We start from the raw sequence: 25,051 nt of genomic DNA on the forward strand, positions 1-25,051 counted from the left end.
GACAGGCCTTGTCGCCTCGCTATGACGTAATCGGACTACAAATCCGTCCTTCGAAGGATGCAGACCCTGAATTCGGACCCAGCTATAGTCTCTGCTTGCTTACGAAACATTCTCTGCTTGCTTCTGGAACAAAAATGCAACGTTGCCTGGCAACCTTTCAGGTATTGGAATGAAAGTGTTGTAAAGGGCGCGTTTGTTTCTTTCTAGTAGGTGTGTCTGTGTGGCTATCGATTGTAGCAACCTGCGCCACCCACTGGATGTAGGGAGAAACAACGACCTTAGCTTTCTGCTCCGTGTTACTCTAAACATCGGCCAGCAGTGTGCTACTGATTGCTAACAGTTACTGATCTTAGGGAGGAGTTTGTTCACCCAACCAATTTTATTTCCAGAAATATTGGATCAGAATAGCTTTCTGTGACCTAAACCTCCCCAGTTTGTAGCCAAACTCTCCATTAGTCATCTGAAACTGATTTGTTCTGCGTCTCCCTGCTGGCTCTATCAGACTATCTGCTGTCCCACGGGTTGAGTTGGAAGGAAGGCCAAAAACCCGTCTCCTGAGATATTAGCTGTGTGATTAATGGGTGATGGAATTAGGGAGGTAAAATAGATGCGAAGTAAGAGGAGAAGGCAAAAACAGCTAAAGTTGATACAGTAAACCTGCTGAATGATGGAAAAACAGGACAGTGAGGGGAAACTGAACATCAATTTGGGAACAATTAAAAAAAAAGAACAAAAGAGACTTGGTTGAATGTAATAAATGTAAAAACTTAAAAAAAAATCTTTCATAGTGTTTCAGGACAGGGAACTGGGATGTTTGCTAGTTAAGCTAGTTAAGCTAGTCAAGCTACCGAACTAATGTAGCTCATCACTTTTGAAGGCTTCATCAACCCTGGGGATCAAAGGTCAGGAGACCTTGGCATTGATATTATGAACGTATCTCTACAAGGACACTTTTTCACACATTTGTACTTTATTTACATGATTTATCACTTCAGTAGCAAATAAAAACAAAAAGCTAAATCACGACATTTCGTTACCAGATTCAGTATTGTATCTTTGTGCAGTGACAATGAAGTAAGTCTAAGTTTAGTTTACTTGTTTAAAGAAACAGGAAACAGATTTTATTACATTCCAATTAGTTACAAAAGCTTACGTCGCTTTTGTGCATTAAAAACTGGCTCGATTTAACTGCTACCCTCAGGGCTCGGTTCTTTATTGCAAACCTGATGGAATCAAGAATAAAATGAAAGTTACAAAGCGTGATGAAAGGTCAGGAAGAAACGAAGGGAGAAGCAAAACTAAGCAAAGGGCAGTAACCAGGAGGGAGAACAAGAGCCAGGAGTGCTTAAGAGATGAAAAGCCTGTGTCGGCTTTCTGGCCTCTCAGCTGAAAGTGAGCCCAGCTCTCAGAGGACGGTGAAGAGTCCGGCTTCACCAAACACTTGGCCAGAATAGAAAATGTTTCTATTCTCGTGTAGAAAAGTGCCGTCATGCTCAGTGGAGCAAACGCATTCTGTTTCTGTTCACGTTTTCCATTATCCCCCGTCTTTCTTTTAGTTTTTATTTTCCCTTGGTTTATTTAGGATTAGAAGAGTCTTAAAGGCGTGGTAGTCCCAGATATATTCTGCCGCTGAAGATGGAGAAAAGAAGAAGAGCGTGAGGGACTGACCCAGAAACGGTCCACATCCAGTTCTAATATAGAGCACAGAAAAAAAGAACCTTAATGTCTCCACATATACTGTATTTTCATTCAACTCTTTAGCCTTGAGTCCAGAAGGAACAAAAGCTAAAGCTAAAACTTATTTTCTGAATGAGGAATTGCCTTGTTGCCCCTTGTAGACTGTAACACCTTTTGGTGTAAAATAAATTGGACTAAATAGCAAAACATGATTTAAGATAATATTCCTAGAGGAATTGTAATGATCCAGGTAATCGAATCATTCGATGAATCGTTACAGCAAAACTTGAGAATCATTCAATGAACAGGAGATTTATTAAATCACAGTTTGGGGTTACTTATACTTCTGTTTGTGGAGACACAAAAACAGAGTAACCTCAATGCTTTTTGTGATTCCAGTGCAGCATCACTGTAAAAATCTTTCAAGTTTGGATATAAGCATAAAAATTAGCACACTCTCTCTTCAGGTTGTATATTCTTTATAATTCCAACTGGAATCTCAGAATGACTGTCATTTTTCAAGATGGCCGCCGTTTTTTGAGCTTTTTAAACCAATTATTTCCATAAATGTTCCCCATTTTTATGAAACATCATATCATCTGTTTTCATTAGCTTCTGCTAAATTTGAATGTGTTTAACATTGGTTTATGCTACCTTTATATGTGCTTAGCGGTTTAGCATTAGCTTCTGCTACTTTTTTTTTATGTGTTTAGCAACCGCGTAGCTAAGGTACTTGTTTAGCAAACAGCTAATCAAAAAAAGTTAGGCTCATCTTTTTTTGATTAGCTGTTCCCACCACTGGCAATGGCTGCTGCAGATTTTAATTCAAACATATTTACTCCATTAGCTCGATGGTGGCCATTTTGAAAAGTGTTCAAAAGAAAAAGGAAACACAAGATCAAGAAAATATACACAACTTCACAAGTTCAGAATATGTAGGATATAATTTGACATAAAACACATTCATTTAATTAGTGAGTTAGAGCAAAGGTTAATATCCTATCACAACCATGGTGGCCATCTTGAAAAATCTCATAAGATTTCTATTATGTTTGATGTAACCAAATACCAAAAGTATTCATCTGTTATTAACATTGGCAAATTCAGTGGAAAAATACACTTTTGTTGACAACCATGGCGGCCATCTTGAATTTTTCAATGACAAAATCTTTTTTTTTTTTGTCAAAAAAGCAAGCCTCTGAGAACATCTGTGTTGATCTTTACTCTCTTATCCACACATAAAAGATTTTGCTGACTTATTCAACTACCTGCTGCACTATCTGAAAAAAACTTTTATAATTAAACCCTAAAAAAACCTATAAAGTATTAACTAACAAGCCTGGACTTCAGTGATGTACATTGATTCCAGAGTCTTTAAACAGTTTGAGATGGGTGAAACCTTTACTAAACGGTAATCAAATCTAATCATCTCTTATGAATGTGTTGTTATATCCCAAAACATAAAATACAATAAATAAGGAAACAAGTTAAGTGTTTATTTCCTAAGTTGTGTAAAAAAAAAAAAAAAAGAATCCTGTAGGAGAGAGAGGAGGAAGCGAGAGAGGGAGGGGTTGGTATCTTCCTCTGCTTCTGTGTGTCGCTCTTACTCAGTCGCACACACACTCCTTTGTGTGTGTCAGGTGTGTAACCTGTGTAATTTGTGTGCAGTGTGGAGGACATGGAGCAACAGAAGAAGCAGGACAGCGACTCAGGAGTAGGCAGCGACAACGGAGACAAGAGGCTGTCTGCCACCGAGGTATGTGATGCGTTTGTGTCGCCATGGTTTCATCCTCACGTCTGTCTAGACTCCTGCTTTAATCAGGCTTCACCTGCTGTTCATGCTGGGGATTTAGCCACATTTCGTATTTTACAACTGTTCATGTTTTCTGGTTGGATGACGTCAGTTTTAGGGAAATACCGATGTTTAATAATTGAAAAACTGAAATCTGTGTTGATGAAATACTCGATAATGCCATAGTTTCTTAATCCGTATGGGGGAAAGACATCTGATTTTAGACATAGTAAGAGAAGGACGTGTGTTGCAATTCGTGGTAATAATGTTTTTCTTGGTCGTTTTGCTTCCTGCAGCCTTCAGACGAAGACAGTTTGAGTCTCAACGTGCCGATGAGCAACATTACAGAAGAGGAGGGACTCAGCAAAGACGACTCCAGCGAACACATCAGCTCCCTGACAGGTAGGAGTTAAACCGGCAAACACACGCAGCCTGCATGCAATGGTTGCATTATAATCACTTCTTTAAATTTCAGCATTTGGTCTTCTTGAGTTCATATCTACCATTAATTAAAATGACTGCAATGAAGAGGAAATAAAGATTTTTTTTGTGACAATTTTTTGATGCTGTAGAGAGTAGGAGGTTTTTACTGTACAAAAGTATCAGTCAAGAGAGTGGCACAGAAAAAAATAAGGTTGTGAGACCATCCAGTTCTGACTAAAGTCTGCCAAAATCTTGTGGGACAATAGTTTGAAGAAACCAAAACTACACTTTTTACCATCAAATAAACACACAGCTGTGGTGAAAGGTGTTGGTGGTAGTTACTTTTCCTTACATGGATGTTTTTTGTGGGTGAATTTTTAAGCAGTAACAGTGAGTCAACGTTTAAATCCAATTCCTCGCCCACTCTTCGCCAAAAGAATTGAATTAATCTAGCCAAAGTCCAAAACTAAATCAAGCCAAATTTATTTATATAGCACATTTAAGAACAACTGTCAGTGGCCAAAGTGCTGCACCCGAAAACAACAAACAGTAAATTCTAACAAAAAAAACAAAAAATAGGGTTCGTACGGATGAAGTTCTTGAAACTCCTTGAATTTCAGTTTGGCTGTTTTCACAATTAGTGTGTGGCGTATAGTTAGTTCAACAACAGTCTACTAACTAGAAACTGAGCATAATCTGTTTTTAATGTCACTGTTACTGGTGCACGTAAAAAAAAAATACTTAAATTAAACAAACAACACTTAGAATGGTGGGGAAGCTGGTAAAGCCTGGTGGCCCGCCAGGCTTATAATGCACTACGGGAAACCCCAGGCTGCTGATATTCTCCTAACAAAAACAACTGAATCCTGACATGAAAACAAAAGCGTTATATTAGTTTAAGGGCGTCCAAAATTAAATGCAAAATACAATTTTTGAGTAAGTTCATGAAGAGAAAACTCTGGAAACGCGCTGGAATCATCCTTGGCAGCAGTTTCCGTCAAGCGTTTTCGCCATATTCTGAATTCTGGCATGCTTCTCTATGGGACATTGACGCTTTTGAGGGTTTTCAAGCATGAACACCCTGTTTATAGTCCCACTGCAGCGTCTGGATTTAGTCTAGATTTTGACTAGGCCACTTCATCTCTTTTCTTTTTTTTAATGGAAGCCAGTCAGAAATGGACTTGCTGATCAAATAGCAAGTTTGCTTGAACGCAAGACCCCAAAGTGCTAATTGGATAACTTCATGAAAGCTGCTGTTTGGCTTAATGACAGAGACGATATGAACGAGCAGATGGGTCAGAGGACGAACTTTATCGCTTGTCTGCCTCGTTGTGTTCGGACCGCAGTGAGCTGCAGTTCATCAAGAAGCTCTTAACTGTGTAGAATGTGGTGAGAGTTCAGAGTCTCTCCATTAGTCAGGCGAAGATTCTGTGCCAACCTCATCTTCTCTCTTCAGCTAAAGTGATTGTGTGTGTGTTTAGAGCTTGTTGAGTTGGTTTGACGTCACAGAAAGACCATCCGTTTCTCCGCTGACCCTACCAGAGGTCCAGCTGGTGGCATGGGTGTGTGTTGGGTGTGTGTTGCTCACATCGTAGGGACGATCCGAGCCCTAATGGAGAACAGCAGCAGCTCCCAGGACGCACAGTTTAAATAGACTTCAATCAGCTTTAATTAGGTTAAGCTGATGGAGTGTCACATTCCCTGAGCTGACGAGAGGAAGAAGTGGGCTCTCTGGGTAATTTATGTTTGCTAACAGTTTGCTAACAGAGTCACAGCACTAATTGGCTGAACTAATTGGATAGATTCAAATGATTCCCATTGTTTAAAGATTTTTTATTTCCTTCACTTAACAATAATGCAAGATTACTTTGTGTTGGTCTGTGTGATGGACCGAGTTAAAACAGGAGGAGTCACCGGACATATTAGAAAAATAGGGTTTTTATTTTAACCCAAAGATTATAAATAACAAACTAGAAAAACAAAATTTCTGAAGAAATTTAGCCGGGGCCTGCCAAGGCGCGCCCGTCTGGTTTGTGCCCGGCGTCGTCACGCTACAAATTGGCATCCGCAACGTAATCAAGTTCAGATTTCTTTAGCCGAAATCTCTTTGCTTCCTTGTCTTTCGTTAGGCGATGAAATACGTTCATGTTTGGTTCGGTTCAGTTCTACTCTAGTGGGCAGACTGTACCGCAGCTGCTGCGCTACAGATATTTCTCCGCTGATTTTCAGTAAAACTCTACAACGGAGAACCTGGAGGTTCTGGTTCGGATGAACAAAATAAACCCAGATATTTTATGTTTTATTATTTGAAATTATTGATAGGCCAAACATAATGAAAAAAACTCAGATCATGAAGTTATTTTATGTAATTCAAACAAAAATTATAATTTACATCATACCAAGCTAATATTATGTAGTTCTGCTGTTTTTCACTGTCGGCACAAGACGGCAGCTGAGAGTATCTGTATCCGAAGCAACTGAGTCAGTGAAGTAGCTTAATATGCTAGTTCCGGTTATTTGTGACAATTTCTGCAAGTCACAATAGCTCTAGGTTGAGGTAAAACAAAATTGCCTTATTTCAGCTGATCAGATTGATGTTAACAGCGATTGTATAGCCTAACAGGTTTCACGAAAGCCAGTTAGCAAAGTGCTAACATGTGAACAAATTGCGGTTCCATCAAGCTAGCAGCTACGCTATCAGAGCCACAACAAAATATCCCACAGCAGTCAAACTTTTAAAATCGATCACATTTCTTAAAGAACACATTACATTTAACAACTGTAAGCAGTTCTAATAATATAGTAATGAAATTAAATAGTATATTTTATGGACAGAACACAAACACTTCTTACCTTAACCAAGGAGAGTCGGAAGGAGAAAGCTCTTCTTCTTCTTTTTGTTTTTAATGGCGGTTGGCAAGCAACTTAATGGTGTGCATTACCACCACCTACTGGTATGGAGTGTGGATCAGGGCGTGCATTACCGCCACCTACTGGTATGGAGTGTGGATCAGGGCGCAACTTAAAAAAAAAAAAAACACTAAATCCTTTCTATCAGTTTAGTTTTCTTAAGAAATTTTATGAAATAACATAAATATTCAGAGGAAGAGGAATATCCCAAAATATCTGGAATTTTTAACTGTAACTTATTCTTTAGAAGCCTATTATTATTATGCTTCATTTTAAAGTTCCAAACTAATTCCATGTGTAACAGTTACTCAGTTAACCGCTCCCCAATCTAAAGTCTTACATATAATCCTGTTACCTTCCAAAATGTAATAACCGCTTTATTTATTTTGTGTTTAATTAATATCTTATTAAGTTTAAATGTCTCTATATCATGTTTCCTTTGATGTTGCTCTTAATAATTCATTATATTTTTTCCAGACTTACAATACTTTATTTCCATAATTCTACTTTGTTTTAAGGACACCTTAGGTAAATGATCTTCCATTTCATTTCCTGCTATATCTTTATGAGCTGGTATCCACATAAACCTAATCTCTATTTTAGAGATGCTGGGTTAGACAATTCTCTTTTTGAGCCAGCTGGGGGAGACAATTCTCCGTTTTAGCCAGTAGGGTATTAGGGTGTAGGATTTGTACCATTGAATTATAATGGGGTTTTTTTCGTAGTTTTTTGCGAATTATGTCGCCATGTTAATCCCGAATCCCACCAAAAGTAATAGCTGGAATGGCGTGAATTTTCTGCACGTTTTGATACCTCTTTTGTAGGTGTGCACGCAGCGGTATGAGCCGCATTAACGGTTACGGATGAAAAATAAAGAATAATAATAATAATAATAAAGAAACTTTTCTTGGGAGAATAGCAATAGGTTCCTGCCATTGCTTTGCATGGCAGGCCCCAAAAATAAACTGAGCTCATAAAAGAGGTCAAAGAAACAAAACTGAACTCAGGCAAAAAATGTAAACAAACTGGCTGCACAAACAAACATAACTGACCTAACAAAGAAATGACATACAGGGGTTTATATACTGGCTGATCAGACCAATTAAGACACAATAGGGGTAACTAAACAGAATACAATTACAAATAACACAAAAACAAATAACAGTACAGCTAAGTTTGGCTAAACTAAAGACCCAAAACTGAAAATCAAAAATATTAAACTTTAAATATTAATATTTACTTGAATACAAAACTTATCTAAAGAAAGAAACAACAAATTCCCCCTGCCAGCAGGAACTAGTGGTTCGGTCCAATCAGCGTTTAAGCCTGCTGAGCCCTGGCCCCCATCCTTGGTCTGGTAACTCCAAGGCAGGTAAGTACCGGTGGGAAAACAAACAGAATTAATCTTAAGCAAACAAAATTAATTTTAAGTTGATATAAATACATATGTTAACTAAATGTGCGCGCTAACAAATAGACCAAATGCATTCAAATCAACTAATAAATGTTTTTATTGAAACTAAAGTGTTGTTGTGTTTGTATGAAAAATAAACTGTGCATAAAAAGAGATACCGACATCAGAGTGTGGCCATGGATTTGGCCATCACAGTCTGTCACATAAAATTCCAGTAAAATACATTCAAACCTGGACAAGATGTGAAACGTTTTGAGGGAAATTAACTGTAAAAAGCAAAAACACAAAAAGTATTTTTTTGTCTAGTCTCTACTACAAATATCTTAGTTTTGCCTAATTTCTAGTGTATTAACTTGAAAGTAACTCTTCAGCAAGATATAGGAGCTTGTTTTAAGTCAATAATTCCTTAATATTGATTTTTAAAAAAAGTATTAGTTCCACTGGCAGATTTTCAAAGTTATAATATGGAAAAAATGTTTTGGTATAAGAAAAAAAACTATTAATTAAACTAGGTTTTGTTTGGTCAATATTAAGGAATTATTTACCTAGAACAAGATCCTATACCTTGCTGAAAAGTTACAAAAGTTAGTTTTGTCTCATTTCAAATGCATCTGGTGATATCAGTGTTTCTGGTTGGTCAAAACCAGCTTTGTACGTCTCACGCAGTGAAGTTTCTTAATTCTAAGCTGGTCATTTCCTGCTGTATACGCAGCACCTCCGAAAATCATCAAACCCTTTTCTAAAACATCAACCCGTCTGTTCCGAACTCTGACATTCGTTTCATTGCAGCCGACCCAAACTCCGACTCGGTGCGCCTGATAGAAGAGAGTCCTACGGAAGCCCTGAATGACCCGCTGAGCTACAGAGACTCGTCTCTCAGCAGTCGCTTCATCAGCTACATCAAGGCAAGGCGTCCCGCCGCAGAGCTGCTGGTCCTGCTGCCGCAGCGGTGCAGGAAATGACCTCGCTCCGTCAATAATGCTGTTCTCTGGTGGGAGCTATGTAGAGCCGTCGTGGTGACTGAACGGCTTTCCTTTCAGAAGACGTGAGGGGAGCTGTATCTTGAAATGAATTAATATTTTATCGCCGCGGTATAATGTCACACTAGACATTTTGAAAGACCCAACCTTTTAATATAAGTACATTATTCAGCGGTGGAAAAAGGCACAGCTGTTTTCATCTCTAGCAATCCATTTAAAAGAAGGTAACAGAAACACTTTTTAACATACATTTGACTTTTTAAGTACTAATAGTACTTACTAATAGTCAGCTGATCAGCTGACTATTAGTAATCTATAACTTCTGAACTTCCAGTTGGGATCTTGAGTCAGTTTTGTTGAACAACAATTGTGCTTTTGTTCCAGTTTTTACTGCTTCAGATCAGATTTTTCAGTGGATTAAGAAAAAAAAAAGAAGCTAAATTTTATAATTATGGCTGATAAAATATATATATAAAACTTATCTCATCAACACATCCCTTAATGATTTATTTTATTTCATTTTATCTTTGTTAAATCTTCTCCCAGTTGTCCAAAGCCTTTCCATTAAATGACACCAAATCAATCAAATATCTTAAAGAGCAGATGAAGAAAACAGACATTGTATTGTACGGGTGAGACGGCGCTAGCGTCTCTGAATTCTGAGGAAACTGCGTGTCATGTGACGGGTGCAGCTGGCGCTGACGTGTGTGTGTGTGCTTGTGTGTGTGTGCAGGGCCGAACGGCAGCGGACTTCGAAGAGCCCCTCAGGATAGAGGAAGACTCACACTGGCAGATAGAGCAGACGTAGGTTCTTCAGGGGAGATTCACCTGTTTCATTTATTCTGTCCCGCAGTCGCTCCTCGCTAACTCCATCAGTTATGTTCTGCTTATGTGTCGGTTTTGTGTTTTTGGACAGGTCAAAGGTCTCGAGGGGCACAGAGCTCCATATTGACATGATTAACCAGCTACAGGAGGCGGTGGAGCTGCTGCAGAACCCCAGCAGGTGAGAAAGCAGGAATTATAACTCGGAGACTCTGAGATTATTTCAGTTCTCCTCTGATTTAACGAGTCATTTAACTTCCCTTTAGCATCCAGAGGATGTCCACACAGCCTTAACAAGCCTTAAATTCATGCATCTAAAATTAAGGCCTTAAAATGTCTTGTATTCACCAAAAACAATAATGTAGCTTTAAGAACATTAATCATAGGCCTTAAATTTTGTCATGGCAGGACTATTTGATCTCGCATATTCTAGGTAATTTCCCTTTTCCAAGGATGTAGCGGCTACTGGTAACTAGCTGCTAATATACCACAAACGGATATATTAGCAGCTAATTGACCTTAATATAGATCTTAAATTTAAGACCTGTGGTAAGGAGTTAGTGGCTATTGGTAACTACTTGCTAATATGCCCATGATAGCTAGCAAAAGTAAAGCAAGTTCAAATTAATCTCCAGTTGGCCAGAGGATGTTAGCCATTAGCTCACTTCTGTTCCCAAGTAGTACATCTTTGTATATTTCTGTCACAATAAAGGCCCTAAATTCCATTCATAGGGGTCTTAGAAAGTCTTAAATTTAAGTTGCTGAAACCTGCAGGCTTCTTACAGAATTTTATTATAGTTTTTATTTTGTAAACAGCAGCAGCTACAGTAGGCAGGTGTAACACGGCAGGTGTTTAACCTTTACGTTTCAGAGGGAGCGCAGAGCAGGATGATCTGTCTGAAGTCCAGCTGTACCCGGTGGAGATGGTCACCGTGGAGGAGTCGTTCAAGTAAGTTTCCACAATGTAGACAGACATCAGTCCCAGCAATGAGGAAGTTATATTTTAAGTATTTAGAAAAAATTGTCATTTGTAGACATATTATTTTGTTTACCCCAGAACATCCTGATGTTTCTTTGTCTTATGTCTGTTTTTTTTGTTTTTCTCAGCGGACAAGACAGCGATGAGGGAAGCACAACATCAAAGGTACAGTTTGCCAAAACGTTTCTATCTTAGAGTCAGACAAGCTTTGCTACTCTACTGTCCTTCACTACCTGGCAGCATAACATGATCCTACATAATACTTAAGTTTAGTGACAGATGATGTTTTTTAATGTCAAGTTTGCCAAGTGTAAACTTGTTATTCAAAGTGCTCATTTAAATAGTTGTAGAATTTTTTTTTTCAGAATCATCAGTTTGATTTGTTTCTTTTTAGAAATCTGTTTTAGGAGTTTACATTTCAGAATAAAACAGTAATGCCTCAACCAGTCGCCTCCAGTATTAAACATTTATAATATCGCTCCTGTTTTTCTTAATAAAAGTAATTTCCATAACACAAAAGTTTGAGCTTATAACCCTGGTTTTAGTGTTCCTACAGTAGCCCAGAATGGACAACCCAAGTGCTGACTCTAAAGGACCTAACATGTTTGTTTTCTCCTACTTCCCTGCCAGGGAAACACATGGTTAGACTTTTTTTTTTTTTTTTGCATTCTGTAGTTTTACCACTAGATGTCACCAAAGATGCCATTACTGCTGCATGTTGGAGCAGATCTCATACGTTGGTTCTGATTTGTTCTTTTTGTAAACATTTGTTCAGGATTTCTTTGGTTGAATCAAAGAACAGAGAAAGAATCATCATATCTATGACTCCAATGTCTTTCTGCCCGGATTTCTAACCATACGACCAGACAGAGATTTACAGAGTAGAAGCAAAAGCAAAGGAGGTGGATTAGCAGAGCTTGCTAACATTTGAATGCCATTCAGGATATTTTACTGTGCAATATCATCTCTGAGCTGTTAGCATGTCATTACGGTCATGAGTCACACAGGAAGAAGGTACTTCAGGTTTGTTGGAAGAGTGACTATGACTGGAGATCCTCCTTGCATCTCCGTTGACAAAATAATTGCGCTAATTGGAATTATGAAAATAAATTTGCTTCATGGAAACACGGCAATTTAGAAAAATAAAACGCAAAAAATCTTTGACGCTAGAATGAGGCGCGTTTTCGGCCGTATCAAAATTAGTGTATTTCGCAAAAACTGCAACAGAAACACTTTTTTGGTATAAAAAGGGTCACGTGATCAACAACCGGACATTACTACTGGCAGAAATGACGATAAAGACGACAGGAAGTGGGAGCAGGATGATGTTTTCAATGGCTTATTTACAAACTTATTTACTTGTGATTATAATTGTGTTTCTTCTTTAATGGAATTTTGTTTTGTTTGGTTTTTTTAAGTTGGGGAAATATGGATAAAGTTTCCGCACATTTGTAACCTGAAACGCAGCTAGTGACAGTAAGATCTTATACTGTTTCCAAGGAAACCAAACCTTATTAACTGTGGTTATGTTGTGATTATATAAATCCTTAGAACAATAATTATCTGGTTCCTATCTCCCATTTATTTAAAGGAGTAATAGTTAATGCTGAATATTCTTACTACTTAGAGACGTCACCATTCTCCATTCTACGTTTATTCTCATTATCAAACTGCAGCCTCCTTTTTTTTTTTCCTGGAAAACCCAAATATTTGTTCAGAATATAACTTTGTTGTTGGTTATGAGTAAAGCCCATAAGAATGTAAGAAACATTTACGAGTTGTCGCCTGAACGTTTGGGTGCGTCCTGTGGCAGCGCATGGAGGAGGGAGGCTATGAGTTCCAGAAGAAGAGGCGGATGATTCTAGAAAAGGCCCGCTTTGAGGCCCAGCTTGCGTGCCGGGACTATGAGTGGCATATGTCCCTGAAGGTAACCGTGGCAGCAGTCCGTTAGCTGTGTTGTGTTTGCCGGCTGAGCTTTTCCCCTCTCCACATATGTCGCATTTCATCTGGCAGCTTGTTGCACATGTGAGGATTAGAAACATGTCTGTCTCGCTGCACATCGTCACCGGTCAAAGCGATTCACTTCAGGAGGAATGAAGCTCTTTATCGAACATGGAGAAAGTGACGGCCGGGGTGTTCCGTGTTAGCATGGAGTGTTTTTTTTTTTTTTTTGATTTACAGATGTGAAGAATTTTGGCTCCTGTTTGTCGTCTGACAAATCAATAGGAGTTGAATGAACTCCTATCCTGCTGATGGAATTTCTTCCCCCACTCTTTGCAAAATAATGTCAGCCTGAGTGGACATTTATGTAACAATCTGTTCAGCACATGGGAAAGAACGATACAATATTAGGTTGATGAGATTGAGACAAAGTTTTCTCAGTGAATCACATATTTGTGGTTTGTTCTGTGGAATGTAACTCCACATTATTCCTGGATTTATTTTCCTTGATGCTGATTGGCTGCATCCCTAGAGCAGAGATGAGGAAGGCCATGAACGTTAGCTTCTGCGGTTGTGTTAATGCGATTTCCACTGGGAGTATTAATACATGATGTGCAGGTATATTTGGTGTGTAAACTGTTATAATAGGCAGTTAGTAATCATTTTAGACAAATTAAAGTATTTACTGATTTTAGGTATTTGCAGGGGAGTTTGGTCTCTTTATTACCACCAATACTGGGATCTTCTATATAGCATTAGCTTAGCACGCTATTTCATTTTTACCTTTTGAGATGTTTTTACAACAGAGTGTTAGGGTCACACTAAAAAAAGAAAATTATGAGAATAAGGTAGCAGTTCTGACCAGTGAAATTCTGTTGATAAAGCTTCATCGCACAACTGTATGTGTTTCTGTGTTTTGTTTTGTTTTTAGTTCATCTCTGCTGAGTCATATAGGAAACTGCTCCCATGTGCTGGATAACGTTATGTGTCAATTCTGTTACTTTACTGATGGTTGAATATTTGAAGCGATGATGTCATTTCTGTTGTTTCAGCAAGAACACCGATCTCCAACCATGGGACCTCCATCTCTCTCCAGTCCACCGTTTGGGCTGAAACCTCGCTCAGGTGAGCTGTAACAAAAAAGAAGAAGAAGAAGAAGCGTTTCAGGCTAAAAATTAGGCTGAGTAGTTCCAGGTTTGGACTGATTAGTGCGGGCGAGTCAAATCCAGCCTCGTGGTTCTGGTCCGTCTGCTTTTATCTGTACCGTCAGGATGAATTTTGCGCTTTGCGCCCTTTATTTATTTATTTAAATTTTTTTTGACAGTTTAGTTTGCTAGCTTACGTCAGTGTGCTGCTAACCGCTAATAAAGCTAACATGATGCTAACAGCATGTCAGAATGATGTGTATTGTGAAATGCCACTAATCTTTATTTTTGTTTTGTGCTCTTTGTGTTTTGTGTGTCATTTTTTTATTCTTATTCCTCCTTTTTATGCTCCTCCCGCATGTCTTTGGTGTTAAACTCCCCAAAAATCCCCAACTCTGATCTGCCTGAACCTCTGAATCAATAACTCTGTCATTGATTCTTTACTGATTTTCTCTTTGACCTTTTTTCCCCCCCTGAACTTGGTGATTTATTTTTTTATTATTTTTTCTTATTTTTCGGGTGTTTTTTGACGTGGAATGAACTTGCTGTGCTCGTCTTTGGCACCTCTCTCACTGCACACGGTCCTGCCATCACTTCCTGTTATCACTTCCCACTTCGTGGTTGTAGCCCCGCCCTCACTGCCGTGCTCACCCCCTCCTTCCTGTCTAGACCCCTCCCTCCTCTCACAGGCCTCACCCCTACATCGTAGACATGGCGACGGAGGCATGCTCAGCCCGGGTGAGACACTTTTTCCCTGTTTACTGGTCAGTTCACACACATCTAGACTGACGGGTCCAATGTGCTCTTCTTCACTGAATTCAGATTTACACATTAATTTCCCCACTTTAGGACAACAAAGGTTATTTATGTCCTATTCTAATAGCTGATATTTTGAGTAGACAACTGTATAAATGTGCTTGATGTTCATTTTTCCATTCCCTAACTTCACTTTTTCAGTGAATATCTCAGTAGCTTTCATAGGGCTGGGCGATATGCCTGAAAAGTAAAATCTCCAATTATTTTAAACAAAATCCGATTTACGAGGGTGGTCATTTTTAGCATATTAGCATAACGAAGAGCTCCAGTATATACTTTGTTTACTAGAGCATTTAAGTACTATTAAGATGTGGCGATACGGTTAAAATACGTATCATGATCTAAGCGTTTCATATCAGTCAATATTAGTAATTATTGGGCCTGTCGCGATAAACGAATTTATTGATGGAACCTGAATTAATGTCGTGTTTTGATTATTGATTCTTAGGCCTGTCGCGATAAACGATAAATCAATTAATCATAAGATAAATTAAAACTATCGACGTCATTTTAATTATCGGCATTATCGTCTCTTCTAGCCGTTTTCTCTTTCTGTTGATGACACTGAATGAAAAAAGGCTCAACTCCGGTGCTCTCCACTGATCCTCCCTTCCTCATTTCCTTAGTGTAAAGCCCAGTGCACACTACACCATCTTAGAGTTGTCGGCCGATTGTCGGCCCATTTTCAAAACCTGAGAGACCACACATTAGCCGACAGAAATCCTAGGTATAACTGTTCGATCGGGTTCGTTCCTGCCGTGTGGTGTCCAACAATGGGCACAAAATAATGGCTACAAGTTCGGTTAACTAATTTTAAAACCAGTCATTAATCAACGCTTTACTACAATCTACCTGCAATGCATGTGGCTAGTGTCAGCGTAAAGTCCTGACTGAATGAAAATCATTATAACCTATTTATGACACGTTAACGAAGAACAGCTGAAAAGTTACTGGGTTTATCAACTGCGGTAGCAATTTCGCTCCAACTCCTCCCCTTGTCATTTCTATATTCTTTGCACAACATGTTGAATAAACATTAATGTTGTTTCCACATATCATCTCCAAAGTCCACTGGACTTCGGGTTGCGCCGTGTCAGCTGTTTCGGATTCCCCTCCGTAATTTCACCTCAGAAAACACTGAGGAGAATCCACGCTTTCTGATTGGCTACCTGTCACATTCAACAGGCTGCGTTAAGATCCCAGTCGGTGAAAACCCCTGATTTAGATCAGAGGGGCAACGATGATCTACCACAGGGTGCTCAAACTTTTTGAGACCAAGATCTACTTTTTCTCTCACCAGCCGGCTGAGATCTACCTCATGACACGAAGACATAAAAATTGTAAATTAAACTCTATTGACTTATTTTATATGCAAATGTACATCAGTTATAGCAGAAATAATAAAGTGATAGAAAACCTAACCCTCCTGCGCCCGGGCCCGCGCGGAGCAGCGATTACGTTAAAAACGTAACATTCAGTCCGTTACGATGTCAAGTTTCCAGGCTTGATATTTATTTCTCGATTATTGGTTGATTAGCTAATTTAAACTCCTGCTCTGCTAGTCAGTCTGTTTTTGAGTCGCCTTTTTTTTTGTTAATGGAACTGAAACGCACTGAATTGCGCAACACCTTGTCGAAACAATAATTACTGAGAATATAAATTTTAACAGGTTTTGTTGATTTAAAAAATATATATTATTCTTTAATGAAGCTACAAACGTTTAGGATCTTAGTGAATATTTTGATAAGCGCATCAGAAGAGGAAGTTCTGGTCTCATCGTCCTGGCGGCGTTCAGTTTGTCACCTACTGCCGAGATCAACTCAAAACCTTCCCGTGATCCACGTTATGAGTATCCTGATCTTCCGTAACACACCAAACAATACAGGATGATCGGTTACGAAATCGTAAGCGACAATCTTAGAACCACCAACGTTCTAAGATTGTCTAAGGGGAAAAATAGGGGCAAAAAATCGTGTAGTGTGAACTATTGCATCAGGTAGTCGATGTGCCCGTCTTCTCTATTTAAATCTAATTATTACTGAAGGGCAACATAATATACAGACTTCATAATCTGCACTCTTTTGGTTGAATGCAGTATTTATTTCCACTTTGGCTTTATGTTGTTTAGTTTTTATTCAAGTACATTTTTTGTTAATGGAGACTGAGAAATCATTTTATTTTTGTTTTTGGTTGTTTTGTTTATCAGTTTCAGTGTTTAGTGTTCTTTTGAAAATAAAGTGTACCTATCTTTGGCAGGAAATCGCATGCACTATTACGTCATTTCCATTAAATCAGTGTAAAAAGGTCTTCAAACAATATTATCGTTTATCGCAATAATTTTTGAGACAATTAATCGTTCAGCAAAATTTGTTATCGTGACAGGCCTAGTAATTATTGACTGTTTTTGCTGTTGCTGCTGTTTTAAATATCCCAAATACTTCCAAATAGTGACGTCACTGTTCATCCTTTATCCACAATTTCCTCCCGCGCAATTCCTCATTTTCTACACCCTGATCTTTCTTTCAAATTATTTTTAAGCAGTTATGAGTCATGGTGGAACAACATGAAACTGCTCCCTCTTACTCAGGCGTACTGTGAACACGTTCGATGGACATCAGTAGCCCACATTCTGCAGACTGTTGAGATTTCGTAGTCAAGCGTACAGATTGCCTACATTCCTCTACATTCCTTAATTTCCCACAATCTGAATGGATATTAGCAAGTTTAATGATCTAGTTGGGTTCCAATTTAACACATTGAAATGACTGAGCTCCATGTAGTTGTTCTTGTGATAACTGTTTGGAGATGTACTTAAAAATGCTCCTTTGACTAAATGCTGGATATTAGAGTCTGCAAAAAAAAACAAAAAAAAAACACAAAACTATGAAATGAATCCTGCGGATCTTGTGTTCTGTGAAACTGCATTCGATTTCGCCATTTTCTGTCCCCGTCCCACCCGGCGGGCTGTTTCACATTAGACGCCTCGGTGCGTGGGCGTGTACGCGTGTGTGTACGAAGCCGACTCTGATCAAAGAGCAGCTTTGCCACATCTGCTTTCATCTCCAGCTGTTCATGTTCTGCGGTAGCTGCTGACTAGTGGAGACATGTGGTAAACGTTAGGTTTGCTCTCTCTGTGTGTGTGTGTGTGTGTGTGCGTGTGGGTGTGTGTGTGTGTTAGAAACTCATTAAGTGATGACAGTGAGAGTTTGTTCAGATGATGGAGAAGAAGAAACACAGATCTCTGTTTTTATTGCTGCAATAAAATCTCTGAACGTTTTATTTCTTGGCGGTAAATGTGACTACAAGGCATAGACATCCTATTTATTTTACTTATTTATGCTGTGTTTTATTGAAGTAAATAAAATCAAAAGCAAACTGATATTTAAGTTTGACATGAAGCTATTCAAGGGGGAAAAGCGCTGCTGTAAATTCTAATCCACAGTTGAGTATTTGCAGATTTTTCCTTCGGAACGTTACGTTTACGTCTAGTAAACAGGAACATTTGCAGACTTTTTCGTTCAGCATGTCTAGAATAGTTGAAGGAAAACACGGTTTCATATCTAAAATACCTATTTAAGACGCCATTGACTGGTATTTGCAAAGCAGCCAATCCAGGAGCGTCCTCTAAATTTCCTTGCTGCTAATTGGTTGTACAGTGATCCCTTGTTTTTCGTGATAAGCGAAATCCGCGAAGTAGGAACCTTTATTTTTTTAACAATTATTGTACAATCAAATACTCCATAATACATTTAAAACAAATAACAAAACATTTTTTACAGGGCCAAGCATTTTTTTAACAAAGTACCGTATAAACGGTTTTTCTTTTTTTTACAAATAACTACTATACTGAAAAATAATAATTTTAATCATCAATACAAAGTGAAGGCTTCAAATTGCGGAGATCAGCACCGCGACCCGAGTCATTGGATTAGAACGGGGATAAAAAATGATTATGAACAAAAATACAAAGTGCAGTTGGACAAATAGTGATTCACTTGTATTTCACTGCTCCTCCTGACTTCGCTCTGTCACGTTTTTGTCTTCTAAAGCCCGCGGTGCAGGTGTGTTTTTGTTCGAGAGAAGAACATAGTTATCGGTTGTTGTTGTCGCTCTTTTTTCTTCTGGGCAAAAGAATTCTTATAAACCGACATGCCACCATCGATTATGTGAAATTTGGCAAGCTGTTTTACGTACGTGTACATATTACCCGCAAAGTTATTGACACACAAGTAGAGAAGAAGCGGAGAGACTGTTTAGCCAATCAGAATGCAGAACACAACGCACGATGCAAATCCTCGAAGCTGAGAGACCGTGAAAGGTGAACCCCGATACAGTGAGGGTTCACTGTACTCACAAGAGTGAAAATAAGGAAGACTGTAGATATCAGCTTCTGCGGTAGCGCTAACACTGCCCACATTTTTTTTCTCTACTGTTATATTTTTCTGGTTGAAATCAGGTTCCCAAAAGTTATTTATTATTAATTTGTATTTTATTAATTTAAAGATTTATTTTAAAATGTCATCTTTTTCTGTCTTGCCGTCCAGCTAAATAGTTCTCGTGTGACTTCATCGCGTCACCATGAGACTTATAGCAGTATGCCTCCTTTATCTAATGCTTATGTCTTCCCCTGACTAATACCTTTGTCCACTGGGATCCTTTGCAGCCTCTCTGCAAACTGTTTTATTGCAACAAAGAATTCAAATCAGGGCTGAAAGTCAGGAAAATCCAGCTAAAACCATCTGAACTTCATTTTAGCCTACTCATATTTACTGTAAGTAAGGAATTTCTGCAAGTAGGTTCCTGCAGCTTTTGAAACAATTTTTCAAAGGTTCATTTTCTATACAAGACAAAAAAAATTAGCATTTTAATAGAGAACTGCTGGACAGACTGTACAATTTTACACAGATTTTCTTTAAGCCTTTTTATGACAATCTGTGAGCTGAAAGATTCGTTACACCTCAGGATACGATCCTCTGTTGGCTTTAGAAACTATTTTTAAACTGACAGAACACGATTTTATGTTTACTTTGAGCTTCGGTTTTAAAAAAAGATTTTTTTCTTTGTTTTTTTTTTTATTTATTTCCAGTACATATCAATGCAACAGAAGGAGTTTTTTTTTATTTTTTATTAAAGCCTTACTCATAGCAGTCATACACACACACTGAGACATTGCAGGCCATATTAGGAAACTGTGACACTCCTTTAATCTTGTGTGTGTGTGTAGGTGGGTGTGTGAGAGAGAGAGAAAAGGAGAGAGAGAGAGAGAGGGAGGAAGGTTAAGTTAAGGATAAATAAAATTAGTGTTGGAGTTAGGGTTAGGGAGTATGAGGGAAGATGGTTATGTTTGGAGAGAATTGAAGAGTGTGTGTGTCAATTGAGTGTTGAATGGGTGTGTGTGTGTAGAATGAGTGTTAATTAGATGTATGTATTTGTAAGGGGTTACCGGTACTTAAAATATGGAGAATATAATGGGTTGAAAGACTAGATATATTATCTAGAAAATATGAAACTTAAATGTTATTCACTCTAGTAGAGCCTCTATCATTAAGGCCTTCTGGTTTAGTTGTGTCCAATCTCCTTATCCACAGCTGTTCCTGCAGCCATCTCTCCCGTTTAGTCCAATTAGGATTGTGTGCCACCGGTCTGGCCCTGATAGAGTCCAAACCATGTGTTCAAAAATGTTGAACTGTTGTGGTTTCAGATTTTTTATTGTATCTGATGTTCGAGTTGTGTGCACTGAACCGTTTAACCAATGTATTACCAGTTTCTCCTACATATTGTTTCTTACATACCTTGCACCAGATTACATGTACTATGTTTTCATGTTTTCTAGTGATCCTTTGTGCAATGGTCCAGCGTTTGTTAATTACTTGTACTACGAATGTACGGCTTGTAGTGTGTTCAAGTGGGTCTATGGCTCCGGTTGAAATTTGCACGGACCAGGAGGTCTTTGTGACTGGGATTTTTTTGGTATGCCGAAATGATCCTCCAATTTTGGGCCTGTGGTAGTTCCTGTTGTAGTTGTTCAAAGTTGTCTCTAATTACCTTGTGACTTTTCAAAGTGAATTGTGAATATGGACCTATGAGCGGAATTGTATGTAGATTTGTGTCTGTGTTCCTGTTTATGTTGGTGTTATTTGGGTGAAAGATCTCTTGTTTAACTTTATGAAGGAGGGATCTTGGATATTTTTGTTTCCTCAGGGCTTGAAAAAGTGTTTGTGTGGCCTCATCCCTGTCTGCAATATTTGAACAAATTCTGTTTTATCTAATAAGTTGTGCCTTGAGAATGCCCTTGAATGTATGTTTGGGATGGAAGCTGTGTTTGTGAAGACGTTGGTGTGAATCTGTAGATTTGAAATGAATTTTGCGGTCCAATTTACCGGTTTTCAGGAAATTATCACCTTTAAAGATGATTGTGTCCAAAAACACTACTTGTTTAGAGTCAATTGTGGGTTTGATTTTGATTGATGGGTGATGATTATTTAATGTCGTTATGAAATGATCCAAATCTTCCCGACTATGGTTCCATACACGCCAGACGTCGTCCAAATATCTATAATAGGCCTCCGGTAATTTGTTACATTTTCGAAAGCCTTCTTTCTCCCATTTGGCCATGTAAATATTAGCATAGGCCGGCGCTGTTTTTACCCATCGCTGTTCCTTTAATTTGCAGAAACCATTTATCGTCAAATTGGAAATCATTTCTCTCCAGATTACTTTTAAGGAGCTCCAGAATAACATCATCTCGTCGGGCCGGGTCTGGATTTTCCTGTAGATACTCTCTGACCGCTTCAAGGCCTCTGGATGTCTCTATGTTCGTGTATAAGCTTTCCACATCCATAGTGAATAAGTTCTGTGATGTTATGTGTGTTAACTTTTTGTAGAAAGTCATTGGTATCCCTAATATAACTAGGGTGTTTGTTTGAAAGGGGGTTCAGATAATGGTTGATTAAATGTGCAGAGCCATAGGATTCACTACTGCAGTCTGACACAATAGGTCTACCTTTTGGGATTTGAGTTGGTTTGGTCCATTCTGCTGTCTCTTTGTGAATCTTTGGGAGAAGGTAAAAATATCTAGGTCTAGGTAGGTTTGTGCCAATCAAAAAGAGTAATTGTTTATGATTAATGTGTTTCGTCTTGTGGAGTTGTTTGAGTAGTTGGACAATTTGGTTTTGTGTTTCAAGATAAATAGGCTCTTGCAATGGTTTATAGAATTCCTTATCTTGAAGCTGCCTCATAGCTTCAAATGCGCAATCTTCTTTATCCACAATGACAATAGTGGAGCCCTTGTCCGCCGGTTTAATAATAATGGAATGTCGATTCTGGATTTCCATGAGTGCCTCTTCTTCATCCGGGGTCAGGTTGCTTCTTTCAGGTTCAATTGGAATTTTTCTAATAGCACTTTTGTCTTGTTGTATGAGTTCAATTATTTGGGGATGGACCTTATTGATTGGTGGTTCCCATTGAGAGGGGTGTAGAAAGGGAATTGGTTCTTTATTTTTGGTTGTTCCATTGTGGAAAAAGTCTGCCAATTTGATTTTCCGGTGGTACTGTTGTAATTGAAAGTTCATGAGTTCTCTCACATTTGGTAATTTGGAGGTGGTGGGAACAAAAGAGAGTCCCCTTGAAAGTAGTTTAATATGATGTTCTTTCAGGTGGAATGTGGAGGAGAGGTTGAGAATACCATGTTTGGTATACAGTTGATTAGTTTGTAACCTGCTGTTTTTGGTTGTTCCAGATTTGTTTCTTTGTGTTATGCAGTTGGTCTTACCGTTTGTCCCAAACGTGCCTTGTAAGTTTAAATGATAATTCCAATGTTCCCAAACTCTTTGTCCCGTGGTATTTGTCCAATGTATATTATCCTTTTCCATGTGAAAGTCCATGAAATAGGTCTGATGATGTGATGGTGTAATTTGTCGCAAACTGATGTGATGGATTCGTTGATCATATTAAGATTTTGTTTATGTATGAAATTTAGTCCATCTGAAATGCTAAGAAGTGGAATATAGATGTCTGCAAATGGAAATGTGTCTTGTGTTATGTTCAGGAGGGAAGTGAGGAGTTTTTCTATTGCTAATTGATCTTTGTGGTTATTGTTGTTAATACCGAATGCTAAAATAATTGATTTGGTTGTATTAGAGGGCCTGGTGTTTCTAAGAATGTGTTTGGCATGTTTAAACTGTGCTCCAGGATAAATGTCAAATTGTATGTTTGAGTTGGTCAATGTCGGTATTTTATTAAGGTTTGAATCTCCTAAAATCAGTATTGGTTTTACGGGTGTAAGGCTCCAGTTGGTGAACTTATTTCCATAATGGTTATGGATGGCAGAAAGGGATCTGGTCTCCATTTTCTTTAGGTTTGAGTGGGGTTCTCAACACTTCTTCCAGTGTTACATTGTTAGAAGTGGAAGGTACCTGTGAACCCGGGGTCAAATTTAAAGTTGATATTCTGGTGTTCTGTATTTGTTGCCTTTGTACATGGAGTTCAGTGTGAATTTGGTTTGAATTTTCCATTCCTATAACCGGAAAGTTCCAAGTAATTGTAAAAAGAGTTTGTTTTAAAAGGGATATATTATCTTTGATTAATGTTTAATTATTATTAAGGTGTTTATTCCGAGTTAACCTATTTTATTTAACTGTTTTAATATCGTTGTTAACCTCGGTTCGGCAGAACCGCCTCGGTGTTAAGACGTCACTAATTGGCTAAATTTTAGAACCCGCTCTTCAGTGGTGCCCGCTGGGTCTGCGGACGTTTCAGCCGTGAAAACACCAGACGCCCTCACCAGCAGCGGCAACCCGAGGCGATCAACTCTCGGTCCGGGTTCTATGTCCAATTTCCAGTTAGTTTTATTAAAATTTAGTCTCAGGACAAGGGTTGAGGGGAAGCTAACGTCTGTTAGTTTAGTACTTTCGGTTTAAATTAGAAAATATCTTTATTTGGTTTCCTTTTGATCACCGTTAAACCAAGGTAAGTAAGGGTTTTACTTACGTGATTGAAGATTGAATAAAAGTTTTTGAACTTTAGCAGAATGTTGTGTCGGATCTCCGCTAGTGCTTGTTTCTAGTTGTGTACACAGTAACGGTCAATTTCCGTTTGGAGCAAAAGAGAGAGAGAGAGAGAGAGGAAGAGGGGAAGCGGGGGAACGTAGCAGCACGTGCAGCGCAATAGAGCTTTGGAACGTGACGTCACTGCTCTAGGCGTAGGGATATGAGCGCCATCTTGTATGGCCATAAACATAATCTGTCTCACAGATATTTTGAATTTTTGAATCTAAATTACTTAAAATAATTAGCAATAGTTCGAACTTGCTGCGTTATTGGATGTAATGTCTAATGACACAACCGAAACGGTAAAAAGATGGAAAACGGACTTTTGTTTTACTGTGTAAACAACGCGAGGAGGCTAAGCTATCGGAGCTAACGAGAAGGAGACGAATATCCCGGGTATCAGGGGTGAGACGTCCTGATATTACCTTCTCCAACATCCCAAGATAACTACAAGTTTGCTCCAGACATGTCCATTCTGGCAAGTGTTTACATTCGCTTTGTTGGTGTTATGTCATAATGTTTTGCTATGATTTTGTCCGGGTTTACTCATGTTCAGTTACGTTGATGTTAAATGTCACTTACGTGACATTTAAGTGGGTCGGGCTTCTATTTTTTATGTAGCATAGTCCAAGTTTTGTCAGTGGACATCGAGGTTATTCCATTGTTGTGAAGTAAACTATTTTACTAGTGTTATCAAATTTACAGCATTAATACTGACGTGTGTTCTGATATGTCCTCTTCAACAGTGACGTACGTGCTAAAGATTTAAAGGTATATGTCCAAAAGCAATACATACACACACACACGCACACACACACACACACACATATATATATATAAGGTTCATATTAAATCTATAATAGTTCCTAAATTTTGAAATAAGAATTTTTGGTTGGGAATAATCATTTAGTTGAGAATATAGTTAGGAATGATTAAAATTACTCATTTTTCTTTAATTATTTTTTGTTCATGTGTTTGGGAAAGTTGTCATAAAAATCATTTTAAATGGAAATTCCCAATTTTTATTTAGATTTATTGAATTTAAAGATTAATTGTTTTCTTGTCATTTATTTCATTTATATATATTTATGGAGGGGAAGAGGGG

At 38.4% G+C, this 25,051-nt stretch overlaps 1 protein-coding gene across 6 annotated transcripts in view; it reads left to right on the forward strand.

Moving 5' to 3' along the window:
- The window catches only part of lrch1 (leucine rich repeats and calponin homology domain containing 1), an 82,572-nt gene that overhangs the window by 43,365 nt on the left and 14,156 nt on the right, over nucleotides 1–25,051 (forward strand). For 2 of the 6 annotated variants that reach the window (XM_023337042.1, XM_023337038.1), the window contains exons 7-16: nucleotides 3,346–3,433; nucleotides 3,766–3,871; nucleotides 9,006–9,121; nucleotides 9,930–10,000; nucleotides 10,113–10,199; nucleotides 10,890–10,967; nucleotides 11,126–11,162; nucleotides 12,811–12,924; nucleotides 13,991–14,063; nucleotides 14,711–14,821. In XM_023337042.1, the coding sequence (XP_023192810.1) occupies nucleotides 3,346–3,433; nucleotides 3,766–3,871; nucleotides 9,006–9,121; nucleotides 9,930–10,000; nucleotides 10,113–10,199; nucleotides 10,890–10,967; nucleotides 11,126–11,162; nucleotides 12,811–12,924; nucleotides 13,991–14,063; nucleotides 14,711–14,821 (881 nt within the window). The remainder of the gene's footprint in view (nucleotides 1–3,345; nucleotides 3,434–3,765; nucleotides 3,872–9,005; nucleotides 9,122–9,929; nucleotides 10,001–10,112; nucleotides 10,200–10,889; nucleotides 10,968–11,125; nucleotides 11,163–12,810; nucleotides 12,925–13,990; nucleotides 14,064–14,710; nucleotides 14,822–25,051) is intronic. The other 4 variants (XM_023337044.1, XM_023337039.1, XM_023337041.1 and 1 more) reach the window with 3 other exon arrangements.

Source organism: Xiphophorus maculatus, chromosome 7, assembly GCF_002775205.1.
Source record: "Xiphophorus maculatus strain JP 163 A chromosome 7, X_maculatus-5.0-male, whole genome shotgun sequence".
NCBI lineage: Eukaryota > Metazoa > Chordata > Actinopteri > Cyprinodontiformes > Poeciliidae > Xiphophorus > Xiphophorus maculatus.